The sequence below is a fragment of the Capra hircus genome, chromosome 8 (assembly GCF_001704415.2).
Source record: "Capra hircus breed San Clemente chromosome 8, ASM170441v1, whole genome shotgun sequence".
In the NCBI taxonomy this organism is placed as follows: Eukaryota; Metazoa; Chordata; class Mammalia; order Artiodactyla; family Bovidae; genus Capra; species Capra hircus.
Window position 1 is genome coordinate 5296850 of NC_030815.1, and position 13247 is coordinate 5310096.

A 13247-nucleotide genomic window follows, 5' to 3' on the forward strand; every position below is an offset into this window, starting at 1 on the left:
TATTATTTCAATCCTGCTCACTTTCCTAGGGGAGAAATAAATCCCTCTTCCTGTCCTGTAATCTTTCCATCTACAGAGAGTATACACATATTTTTTAAAATCTTAAACTGAAGTGATTAGGCCAAGTATCATCGTAACATACAAAGTCTCTGAAATATACAACACACAAATAAATTCACATTTATGTCCCTCTAGAGCATCATAAAAAGTTACCAACGGCACGACTTCAGTGAGTCTGTAAATTGGTGTGTCTTATTTACTTAGACATTTTTAAACATGCCTTCAGTATTTAGTGTCTTGTATTTACATGTATAAATATCCTTTGTTTCCAAAAAATCTTCAGAAGTGTCACAAAAATTTTATTGACTGTGTGTGTTTTTACAGATTTGCTTGGTCTGCATAAAGTGTTCTCCAGTTGTTTTATGTACATATTTATGTAGCTGTCTCTCTACCTGGGGTAAAGAATCCTCCTGCAGTGCAGGAGACTCAGAGATGTGGGTTCAATCCCTGAGTCGGGGAGATCCCCTGGAGAAGGGAATGGCAACCCACTGCAGTATTCTTGCCTGGGAAATCCCATGGACAGAGGAACCTGGTGGGCTACAGTCCATGGCATCACAAAGACTGGGAGACAACATCAACTAAACAACATCAACTCTCTTTAAACACTGAAACAGAAACAGCATTGCAGTTAAGAACTCAAAGGCTTTGGAATCAGAGCACCTGGTTCAGCCACAGCACCACCACCATCCTGGCCCAGAGAGGATGCTGGGCCCTCCCTCTCTCATCCTGTTTCTCCCAATAGAACACAGGGATGGTATTCCTAGGGCTGCAGTAAGGATTAGTCAAAAGAACTGGACAAGAATCTCACAGAAGAGCCCAGCATACAGTGAACATTCAAAAACACAAGAGCAGGGACTTTCCAGGTGGTCCAGTGGCTAAGACTCCCAGCTCCCAACGCAGGGGTCCAAGTTTGACCCCTGGTCAAGGAACTAGATCCCACATGCCACAGCTAAGTGTGTGCATGTCGCAACTAAAGACCCCACATGCCACACCTAAAAAATTCCATGCGCCACAATTAAGACTCGGTGCAGCCAAATACATAAATATTAAACACGCACACACACACGTGAGCAGACTCCTCTGGCAGTCCAGTAGTTAAGACTTCATGCTCCCACTGCAAAACAGTGGCGAAAACATTAAATAATAATAATAATTGAAAAACTGAAAAGCTGCTCCTGAATTGCAAAAAAAAAAAAAAAACATTTTAGGGCAGGATCCAATGGTTATAAATTACCTCATTACATAGTAATGTGACTGCAATGCATCCTAGCAAGAGCAAAAATTATTATTTGATCAAAAGAATGTTTCCTAGAAAGGTAGACTTTAAAAAGAACATCATTATGACCCTGTATGCAAGACAGCAAAAAAGACACAGATGTGTATAGCGGACTTTTGGACTCAGAGGGAGAGGGCGAGGGTGGGATGATTTGGGAGAATGGCATTGAAACATGTATACTATCATGTAAGAATCGAATCACCAGTCTATGTCCGATGCAGGATACAGCATGCTTGGGGCTGGTGCACGGGGATGACCCAGAGGGATGTTGTGGGGAGGGAGGTGGGAGGCGGGTTCATGTTTGGGATCGCATGTACACCCGTGGTGGATTCATGTCAATGTATGGCAAAACCAACACAGTATTGTAAAGTAAAATAAAGTAAAAATTAAAATTTAAAAAAAAAAGAACATCATTAAAGTGAAAAGACTGAACCCCAGCATTGGCATGCAAATAAAACTAGTTCTGGTTGGTTATTTTGTTCTAGCTGACCATTTCATAGTCTGTTAAATGGACATGACCTGGAAATGGTAGGAGCATGGTGAATACATGTGAGAAATTAATTAAAGTTACGGTCTACAACTGTGTTTTCTATGTTTTTATGTGTCTGACAGTTTAAGATCTCTTTCACGTTGAGGAAAAGCCATAAAACCACTGATTTTCCCAACGTATCAGTCACTAGTCATCATGTACTCCTCTCTGATGGCAAACACACGTAGCTAATGTGTGACTCCACCGGGCGTGAGTGGCTTGAGAGCCTGAACTATGAGATTCAAAGCCCATGGGGGTCCAGGAGCGATCGGAGACCCACTGAGAACTCACGTACACTCACAGAAAACCTGTGCTGAAACACTGTGCAGGGACCACTGAAACTTAAAGTTTGCTGTTTTTATCCCCAAGCAAAATGCCCGGTCCCCGATGCTCAGAGCCCTCTAAAGATGGTTTTATTCCTTTCACAGGTCTCCCGTTATGGCTGGAGGGCTCTTTGCCGTGGATCGCAAATGGTTTTGGGAGTTGGGTGGCTATGATCCAGGTCTGGAGATCTGGGGAGGAGAGCAGTATGAAATTTCTTTCAAGGTAAGCCATCAGCACCCTTGCCATACTAGGTCGATGTCTTTTTGACAATTCTAATGGAATGGCGACATTTCATTTTGTGACCTGTGCCGTAAATTGACATCGAAAACAGACATGTCATTTTCCCACCTCAGCTTTTGGCTGAGAGAGGCTACTTCCTCCTGAAGCTTCCGAGAGATGCAGTCATGTCATCAAAGTAAAGCAGAAGGGAAAGTCCAGAATCCCACTTGCAGGCAGGAAACGCGCTGCGTGCGCACCCCCGCTGCTCCACGGGCGGTGGTTCCTTCTCAGGCCCCCAGAACAGACAGACAGTGGCTAGGAGGTGAAAACAATGGAATTACTGGAGCTTCTGCCCTTTGTGTTTGTTCTAGAACAAACACACGTGTTGGAGAAGGAAATGGCAACCCACTCCAGTATTCTTGCCGGAAAAATTGCACGGACAGAGGAGCCTGGTGAGTCACAGTCCATGGGGTCGCAAAGAATCAGACACAACTGAGCAATTTAATGGTTAAATGATGTATATATGTATAACTGAATCTTTATAGAATTCCAAAACAAGTGAGTGTTTTATTTTTATCTGATACTACTCAGGTTTCATTTCCACTTGCTTGGACCATACGTACTTCTAAAATTATATTCTTTATTACATATATTCTCAGTCGCTCAGTTGGGTCTGACTCTTTGCAACACCATGGACTATAGCCCACCAGGCTCCTCTGTTCATGGGATCATCCAGACAAGAATTAGGGTGGGTTGCCACGCCCTTCTCCAATCAAACTTGCTCTCCTGAATTGGCAGGCAGATTTTTTACCCACTGAGCCATCCAGGAAGCCTTTTATTACATATATATAATGTATACAATGTATCAGTTCAGTTCAGTTCAGTTCAGTCCCTTAGTCGTGTCTGACTCTTTGCAACCCCATGAATCGCAGCACGCCAGGCCTCCCTGTCCATCACCAACACCCGGAGTTCACTCATACTCACATCTATCAAGTCGGTGATACCATCCAGCCATCTCATCCTCTGTCGTCCCCTTCTCCTCCTGCCCCCAATCCCTCCCAGCATCACAGTCTTTTCCAATGAGTCAACTCTTCCCATGAGGTGGCCAAAGTACTGGAGTTTCAGCTTTAGCATCATTCCTTCCCAAAGAACACCCAGGGCTGATCTCCTCTCGAATGGACTGGTTGGATCTCCTTGCAGTCCAACAGGCTCTCAAGAGTCTTCTCCAACACCACAGTTCAAAAGCATCAATTCTTCAGCACTCAGCCTTCTTCACAGTCCAACTCTCACATCCATACATGACTACTAGAAAAACTATAGCCTTGACTAGACAGACCTTTGTTGGCAAAGTAATGTCTCTGCTTTTGAATATGCTATCTAGGTCGGTCATAACTTTTCTTCCAAGGAGTAAACGTCTTTTAATTTCATGGCTGCAATCACCATCTGCAGTGATTTTGGAGCCCCCAAAAAATAAAGTCTGACACTGTTTCTACTGTTTCCCCATCTATTTCCCATGAAGTGATGGGACCAGATGCCATGATCTTACTTTTCTGAATGTTGAGCTTTAAGCCAACTTTTTCACTCTCCTCTTTCACTTTCATCAAGAGGCTTTTTAGTTCCTCTTCACTTTCTGCCATAAGGGTGCTGTCATCTGCACAAAAAAGCCTTAATTACATTTATATACATATATATACATATATTCTAATACACACATGCTGCTGCTCAGTCACTTCAGTCGTGTCCAACTCTGTGGGACCCCACAGACGGCAGCCCACCAGGCTCCCCTGTCCCTGGGATTCTCCAGGCAAGAACACTGGAGTGGGTTGCCATTTCCTTCTCCAATGCATGAAAGTGAAAAGGGAAAGTGAAGCCGCTCAGTCATGTCCGACTCTTAGTGACCCTAAGGACTGCAACCTACCAAGCTCCTCCATCCACAGGATTTTCCAGGCAAGAGTACTGGAGTGGTTATAAATATATAATAGCATATCAAATTTCAGGATTTGTAAATGACAACATTTACTACAACATATGAAGATCCCTGGTAGCTCAGAGGTTAAAGCGTCTGCCCGGAATGCAGGAGACCCGGGTTCGATCTCTGGGTCGGGAAGATCCCCTAGAGAAGGAAATGGCAACCCACTCCAGTACTCTTGCCTGGAGAATCCCATGGAGGGAGGAGTCTGGTAGGCTACAGTCCATGGGGTCGCAAAGAGTCGGACACGACTAAGCGACTTCACTTTCATGAAGATCAGAAAATCAAAGCAAAATAAACTATGCAAAAGGTTTTCTTTTTTCTTTTATCCTTGTCATTATTCATATAAAAGATAGTGATTCTCACAAAATTTACCACACCCAAATCTTAGTAAATAAATCAGCTCTCTTAATTACCTCTATTATAAAGTCAAACCAATTCTTGCTAAAATAAAATGCATCCTGAATACAGTAAAAGTCAAACCTAATAGTCCAGCTAAACTTTCTGAATTTATGCATAAAAGAAATTGATAAAACTGATTTTTACTCAACTGGAATAACCATATTCAGTGTGTTAACAGAAATGTTGTCTCCAAAGTGTCATAAAATAAACATCCCCAAAGAGAAACTCAGAAGACATGACTGAAGGCTCCAGGACATCTAGAATTTTTAATTTGATTGCTGGCAATAAACCTGGGAACACTATTTACTAAATTAGTGCTTTTTGCCATTATTGAAACACATCTAATTTCACACCTTAGGCACTGTTTTCTCAAACTTCTGTGTAGGTACATTTACACCATTTATTCAATGATATGTGATATACAAATGCTAGGCCAAGGGCTTAACATGCATTATATATTTTAAAACCACCAGCTCTGAGAAGTTGGTATTATTCTATTTTATAGATGAAGAAACTGAGACTTGAAAGTGTTAAAGATTTTTACATTAATTTTTTTAAGTTCTAAAGATTAAATAAACTGCCTGGTATTGCTTAGGGATTAAAATGCTCAGGTTGACTCAATTGCAGAGAATACAGAAACATAAAATTGTCCGTTCACCCAAGTCATATCTGCCAACACCATTCCCAAGTTCACAGTTACCCTGTTAGTCTCTAGCCAATGGTTCCTCTCACTGAACAGAGGAGTGTGTCTTCATTATAGCCAAGAGCATAGCCGCGAACTCTGTGCTGACTCTGGCAAAATACTCCTGATATCAGATGTGCTCCAAAGCTGGGCGGAATTGCAATAATTCCTTCTGCTGGAAAAACAGAAAACTGCATCTGACTCCAGCAGTAAAGGAAAATACAACATCGCCACATTTGCAATATCAGCAGAAGTCAAAGAATGCTCTTTACTTTCCACAGTTCAAGGGGTTTTTTTGGTTTTTATATTCTCTTAATTCTTTAGGTTTAAAATACTATTAAGAAAAATCTGTATTGTACAAATAATAAATAGTGGAAATGGTGTAGAGAAAAGGGAACCTTCTTAATACTGCTGGTGGATTATCCATCGTTGCAGCCACTGAGGAAAACAATATGGATGGGTTCCTCAAAAAACAAACAAACAAAAAAAAGAGTTGCTGTATGATCCAGCATTCCCTCTCCTGGGCATGTATCTGGACAAAACTATAATTCAAGAAGACACATGCACCCCTGTACTCACAGCAGCACTATGTAAAATAGCGATGACATGAAGACAAACCTAAATGCCCATTGACAGAGGAATGGATGAAGCTGTGGTGCGTGTATACAATAGAATGTTACTCAGCCATAAGAAAAAGAATGAAAACAGATGTCATTTGCAGCAACATGGATGGACCTAGAGATTATCATACTAAATGAAATGTCAGACAAAAAAAGACAAGTAATGTATAGTGTCACTCATACGTGGAATCTAAAAAAAAAAAAAAGCTACAAATGAACTTATTGATGAAACAGAAATAGACTCACAGACATAGAAAACAAACTAGTTGCCAATGGGGTAGGCAGGGAAGGGATAAATTTGGAATTTAGGACTAACAGACACACACTACTATATATAAAATAAAAACAAGGACCTACTGTATAGCAGAGGGAACTATATTCAATATCTTATAATAACCTATGAATCACTTGAAACAATGTAAACCAACTATACCTCAATTTTTTTAATTTATTGAATTATTATTTATTTATTTGGCTATGCCAGGTCTTCAGCTGTGGCGTGTGGGATCTATTAATAAATTCCTGGACCAAGGACTGAACCCAGGCACCCTGCACTGGGAGCATGCAGGCCTAGCCACTGGACCACCGGCAAAGTCCTTATGCTTTTTAAAAAGAAAAAAATATGGAAAAAGAAAACCTGTATTAAAGAGATGCCTGACTTTGAATAAAGAACCGGGTGTAGATAAAAGTACTGCGGGAAGCCTGAGAGTTTGCAGAATGGACATCTGCATTCTACATCACAGGGGTATTTTTAAGACAAATATAAACCTGAACCTCTCACGTCACTATCACTTCTATCTACTGCTTCTTTTCAGGGTGACCCCACTTCCTCTTTCTCCCATTATCTGTCATTCTGAAGGTTATAATTGGAATGCAGCCCCGCTGTCTTTGTCTAGAAACCATGGAAACAGAGCCAGAGGTTCAGGACTACGTTGCCCCAGTTTGTCTGATGGGAATGCCAGATTCTTTGCCAACAGCTATGTCTTATGGGGTCCCATTTCAGACACATCCCTCTGTCCTTCCCGCCATTGTGGGCTGGCCTTGGGCTTGCTGTCCCTCTCTATCAGTACTTGGAACATGAAGGGGACACACTCAAGCAGGTTTTGGTGGAATTGGCACGGAAGATGATGAATATTCTTCATATGAGATAAACCAAAAGAACTATCTACAAATAGCTCTGCTCAATGGCATTTTAAAAAGTCAAAGAAAAATCAGATATCTGTATTTGGAGAAAAAGTTAGTACTTCCCTAGGAGGTTAGTTGATAAAGTATCTGCCCGCAATGCAGGAGACCCAGATTCGATCCCAGGGTCGGAAAGTACCCTGGAGAAGGAAACGGCAACCTACTCCAGTACTCTTGCCTACAGAATTCCAAGGACAGAGCTGACCTTGGGGTTCCTGTCCCTCTCTATTACTACTTGGAACATAAGGGGGACACACTCAAGCAGGTTTTGGTGGAATTTGCATGGAAGATGAGGAATATTCTCCATATGAGATAAATCAAAAGAATTGTCTACAAATAGCTCTGCTCGATGACATTTTAAAAAGTCAAAGAAAAAATCAAATATCTGTATTTGGAGAAATAGTCCATAAATTGTGATTAATTTTACCATGGAAAGCACTGTCAGATGCTCACTGGTCGGCCCTCCAGGCGTGGGAGCATGTACAGACAACTGAGACTTCACCAGTCTATTTCACACCATCATAAAGAAATTGTTTCAAGTCTAAAACTGAGAAACCCTCATTCAAAAGATTTCGGTCTGCATTTGTCATCAGGCATCTTTGCTTGCTGTTTGCATGTCAACCAAAGAATCATTTCAATGATGTTTATGACAAGATTCTGTGGCTGAATGAAAATGTCCAGAAAAGTGTGTGTTAGTCTCTCAGTCTTGTCTGACTCTTTGTGACCACGTGGATTGTGTAGCCCGCCTCTATCCATGGCGGCTCCTCTGTCCATGGAATTTTCCAGGCAAGAATACTGGAGTGGGGGTTGCCACTCCCTTTCCAGAGGATCTTCCTGACCCAGGAATTGAACCCAGGTCCCCTGCATTGCATGCAGATTCTTTACTGTCTGAGCCACTGAGAAAACTTGGGAGGGGGGGCGGAGGGAGGAAAAACCTCTGCTTTATGTTAAAAGGCTGAGTTTTGGGTCAGACGATGCTGGCTATGAGGGCACCTCAGTTCTCTGTCTCTCTGAATATCTTTCTTTCTTCTAACATCTGGCGAGGTAAGGAGATTTCATGCCATCACACAGAGGCCAGCACAGCATATCACAAAAACGTTGCTGTGTTATTTCATGACACAATCAAGGAAAAGAGCTCTCTAGAGAAATGATCCGTCTGCCCTGTGCTCAGGCTTCAATCTCTTTTAATATGAATCTGAATTCTCACATGACCCAGGATTATCCAGCTGCCTTTCAAATGTTGCTAGGTTACCAGCTGCCAGGGAGGAAAAAACACCATTAAGTCAGACACTCAACTAGCTTTTACTGAGCATCTAATTTACATCAGGGCAGTATTCCAGGTACTCAGTTTGGAGTTGCATCTGGAAACAAAAGGGCTTCCCAGGTGGCATTAGGGGTAAAGTACCCACCTGCCAGTTCAGGAGATGTAAGAGACACAGGTTTAATCCCCTGGAGGAGGGCATGGTAACCCGCTCCAGAGTCATACACGGTTTAGTGACTAAACAACTGCAACAGCAAGTGACCACCTTTGTTACGTGCTCTTGTCCTCCCATGCGTTAAGCTTAAGGTTCAGATGTGTAAGGAAATTATAACTTACCTCTCGCAATCTTTCAGCCTTTATCAGTCACTAATTCATTCAGTGGGCATTTATTTATTGATTCAGTTCAGTTCAGTCGCTCAGTCGTGTCCGACTCTTTGCGACCCCATGAATCGCAGCACGCCAGGCCTCCCTGTCCATCACCAACTCCCGGAGTTCACTCAGACTCACGTTCATCGAGTCCGTGATGCCATCCAGCCATCTCATCCTCTGTCATCCCTTCTCCTCCTGCGCCCAATCCCTCCCAGCATCAGGGTCTTTTCCAATGAGTCAACTCTTCGCGTGAGGTGGCCAAAGGACTGGAGTTTCAGCTTTAGCATCATTACAATGTGCCAACTCTGGGCTAAGCTCCAGAGATTCAAAGATAAATGTGAAAAAAAAACGCTCTCCAGTTGCCACCTGGAGAATTAGTTGATTCCAATTTCTCAGTATTGTTTGGAATATGTTATTTCCATATTCACAGAAATAACTTAAGAATACACACAGGAACCTCTTCACCAGCCTCCCTCCCTGTTCTTTTCTCCTCTTTCAACTGATCTCCAGGTTTTACTCATTTAATTCCCTGAGTCGCTTTATTTTCCCCTCCTAAAAGTTCATAATTGCTCCTAAGAACCTCACAAATCAGATGAGTGTACTGAATCATAAACCATGAAACTTCCCCTCAATTGTCTGCCTCACCTGTCTCCAGCTACACTGCAAACCGGCCGAAGGAGTGCTTTCTTTTCCTTCCCAGAAAAGATGGAAACACATCCATCTATCGCTGTCCTTGTTTATTGCCGAGATTTTAACTAACCAGACTTTGTTCTGTTCCTGAAAGTCTGGGTTATTCCCTCTGAAATATTAAACAGAAACCTTCACCGTGAATCCATGTGCCCTGCGAGCTAGACCCTGCGGAAACATGCCAGAAAGCCCAGTATGAGCCTTCAGGTCAAGTACAACTGAGATGGGTATTTCACCCGTTAAACATAAACTCAGATAAAGCAGAAAAGCACAAAAAACCTTGGGTTAAGAATCTCCTCTAGGGTGCCCCTGATGGCTCAGTGGTTAGGAAACTGCCTGCCAGTGCAGGGGATGTGGGTTTGATGCCCGATCCAAGAAGATCCCACATGCTGGGGAGCAATTAAGCCCATTCACCACAGCTACTGAGCCTGCGCTCTTGAGAACCCCAGCTGCTGAGCTCAGGCCCTCTAAAGCCTATGCTCCACAAGAGAAGCCACCTCAATGAGGAGCCCACACACTGCAGGGGCCAGTGGCCTCTGCCCACCACAACTAGGGAAAAGCCCATGCAGCATCAGAGGCCCAGCACAGCCCAAAAGAACCTCCTCCAAAGTACAGATGCACTTTTATTCACAGTCTTCCAATGCAAGAGAAGCCAAAGCTGTGCCTTCTGCATTTGGGTCCCTGAGTCGGGGTAAACTGGAGATGCCTGGACCACATCCACTTTGCATCCACCAGGAGTCCCAGCCTGGGCTCCTCTAAACTGAAATGAGAGGGACTTCCCTAGGGGTCCAGGGTTAAGACGTCACCTTCCAATAAAGGGGACGCTGGTCTGATCCCTGGTTAGAGAGCTAAGATTCCACATGCCTTGTGACCAAAAACACAAAACATAAAACAGAAGCAATATTGTAACAAAGTCAATAAAGACTTTAAAAAAAACTGAAATGAGAACCTGAAGCTGTCTTCATGCAGTCATAGAACCCTTCTGATTTTCTTATGATTTTTACCTGACTCTTTAGTATTCCTTCACCTGCACTGATTTGACAGCAATTTTTAAACAATTCCATCTTTTAAGCTCCTCAAACTAGTTTTGATCTGAGCAACAACTCTTTCCATAACAATATTTCATCAGTTCAAATGGTACATCATCAAATTACATAATTATAATTTTTTTAACTAGCATAATCCCCTTTGGGAAGAAATGCACTGCCTTTGGGCTCTTTTTTTAAGATTTTTTTATGTGGACCATTTTTAAAGTCTTTATTGAATTTATTACAATATTGCTTCTATTGTTTATGCTCTGGATTTTTGGCTGTGAGGCTTGTGGGGTCATAGCTCCCTGACCAGGGATCAAACCTGCACCTCCTACATTGCAAGGTGAGGTCCTAACCACTGGACCACCAGGGAAATCCCAGTTGCCTTTGAGAGAAGCACGCAACTGTTAGCCAAGGATTCCAGGTGGATTCAGTATAGCCTGTATCCAACGTAGGTCCACCTAATATGAATGCTATTTGCTATGTTTGCTGAATGACTAGAGTGATGGTTTAGACATTAAATTGATTGAGCAGATTCAGACCTTGCTGTCAAAAACTCTCAATCTCGTAAGAGTCAGGGAAAGCTCATGTTGCAAGGGCTGGGACATTGCTGCCTCCATACAGAGGCAAATCGCCCAACTCCCGGGTTCAGGTCTGGGATGAGGCGCTCCCCTTGAGTCCTTGTCCTCACACAGGTGCCCCAGCTCCCTGCCCTCTGTCCAGGGGGCTTACAGGTGCACCCAGGTAATTGAGCAGGCAGTGTCATGCAGTGATGAGGCAGGGTGAGGGCAGCCTCTGTGCCCTTTCGTGTGACCTCCCACGCTGCACACTCGTCCTACAGAGCAGCTCTCAATCCTGTTTGCAGGCTGTCACTTCTGTTCCCTTCCCTCGGGCCCCATCTTGTGTAGACTCTCTGCTGTTGTTGTTCAGTCGATAAATCATGTCCAACTCTTTGTGACCCCATGAACTGCAGCACAGCAGGCTTCTCTGTCCAACACTATCTCCCCGAGTTTGCTTAAACTCATGTCCATTGAGTCAGTGATGCCATCCAACCATCTCATCCTCTGTTGCTCCCTTCTCTTGCCCTCAATTTTCCCCAGCATCAGGGTCTTTCCCAATGAGTCAGCTCTTTGCATCAGGTGGCCAAAGTATTAGAGCTTCAGCTTTAGCATCAGTCCTTCCAATGAATGTTTAGGGTTGACTTCCTTTAGGATTGACTGGTTTGATCTTCTGGCTGTCCAAGGGACTCTCAAGAGTGTTCTCCAGCACCACAGTTCAAAAGCATCAGCTCTTTGGCACTCAGCCTTCTTTATGGTCCAACTCTCACATTCATACATGACTACTGGAAAAATCATAGCTTTGACTATAGGGACCTTTGCGGGCAAAGTAATGTCTCTAAAAGGGGGGGGGGGCGGGTAAACAGTCCTAAAATAAGCCTGGAGGGTTTCTCTGAATCTTTGATCTATGTGAACGTGACTAGGAAGAAAATGTCCCCAGAGAAAAAAATAGAAGATGGAAAACACACTGAATATAACAAAGAGAATACTTAATACTGCCACACAGAAAGAAACACATCAGCTCAAAGAGACTAAAATATGCCTGAGATTTTAACAGATGGCATCCATTTATTCTGCGTCCCTTTCTGATTTTTAAAAGCTTCACATGGAGCTACCTGTGTCCCAAAGTCCTGGCCATCCTAGTCTTCCTATACTAGTAATATCTGTTATTTGGCCCTTTAGCAGGAAAAAATAGTGACTTAGCATTTAAAGGTCATTGAATTTAATTTCTTATTCCATTCAACACTAATGCAAGGTAAAAATATAATTCCTATTTCATAACTGCAAAGGCAGGCCATTACCTAGTTAATATCAAAGCAAGGAGCAGAATTCAGGCTTGCTGTACAAACCATTAGCCTAATTTCTCTTAGCTGGAAAAAAAAAATAGATTTTATGTCCTCTGTGCAGAAGTGGCTACTCTAATTCCCTGAAACCACTTTAAAAAAGAAATGCAGTTTCTTTCCAACTGAATTTTATCCAGTATGGGGGCTGACAACTCCTGTTATGATTTAATGTAAAATTTAATTTTTTACTGTCTTTAAAATGCAATGGCTATTCAATAAGATTTGCATGTACACAATAGAGACTAATCATTGAGTATAGCACACTCAGCTTTTTATTCAAACAAGGTAACAAAGGCAATGCAAAAGAATGCTCAAACTACCACACAGTTGCACTCATCTCACACGCTAGTAAAGTAATACTCAAAATTCTCCAAGCCAGGCTTCAGCAATACCTGAACCGTGAACTCCCTGATGTTCAAGCTGGTTTTAGAAAAGGCAGAGGAACCAGAGATCAAATTGCCAACATCCGCTGGATCATAGAAAAAGCAAGAGAGTTCCAGAAAAATATCTATTTCTGCTTTATTGACTATGCCAAAGCCTTTGACTGTGTGGATCATAATAAACTGTGGAAGATTCTGAAAGAGATGGGAATACCAGACCACCTGACCTGCCTCTTGAGAAATCTGTATGCAGATCAGGAAGCAAGAGTTAGAACTGGACATGGAACAACAGACTGGTTCCAAATAGGAAAAGGAGTACGTCAAGGTTGTATATTGTCACCCTGATTATTTAACTT

The 13247-nt window shown here is 42.6% G+C and overlaps 1 protein-coding gene across 1 annotated transcript in view; it reads left to right on the plus strand.

Moving 5' to 3' along the window:
• Positions 1-13247, plus strand: part of GALNTL6 (polypeptide N-acetylgalactosaminyltransferase-like 6) — a 1585403-nt gene that overhangs the window by 1448775 nt on the left and 123381 nt on the right. The window contains exon 7 of the mRNA XM_005683517.3: positions 2294-2411. Within this exon, the coding sequence (XP_005683574.2) occupies positions 2294-2411 (118 nt within the window). The remainder of the gene's footprint in view (positions 1-2293; positions 2412-13247) is intronic.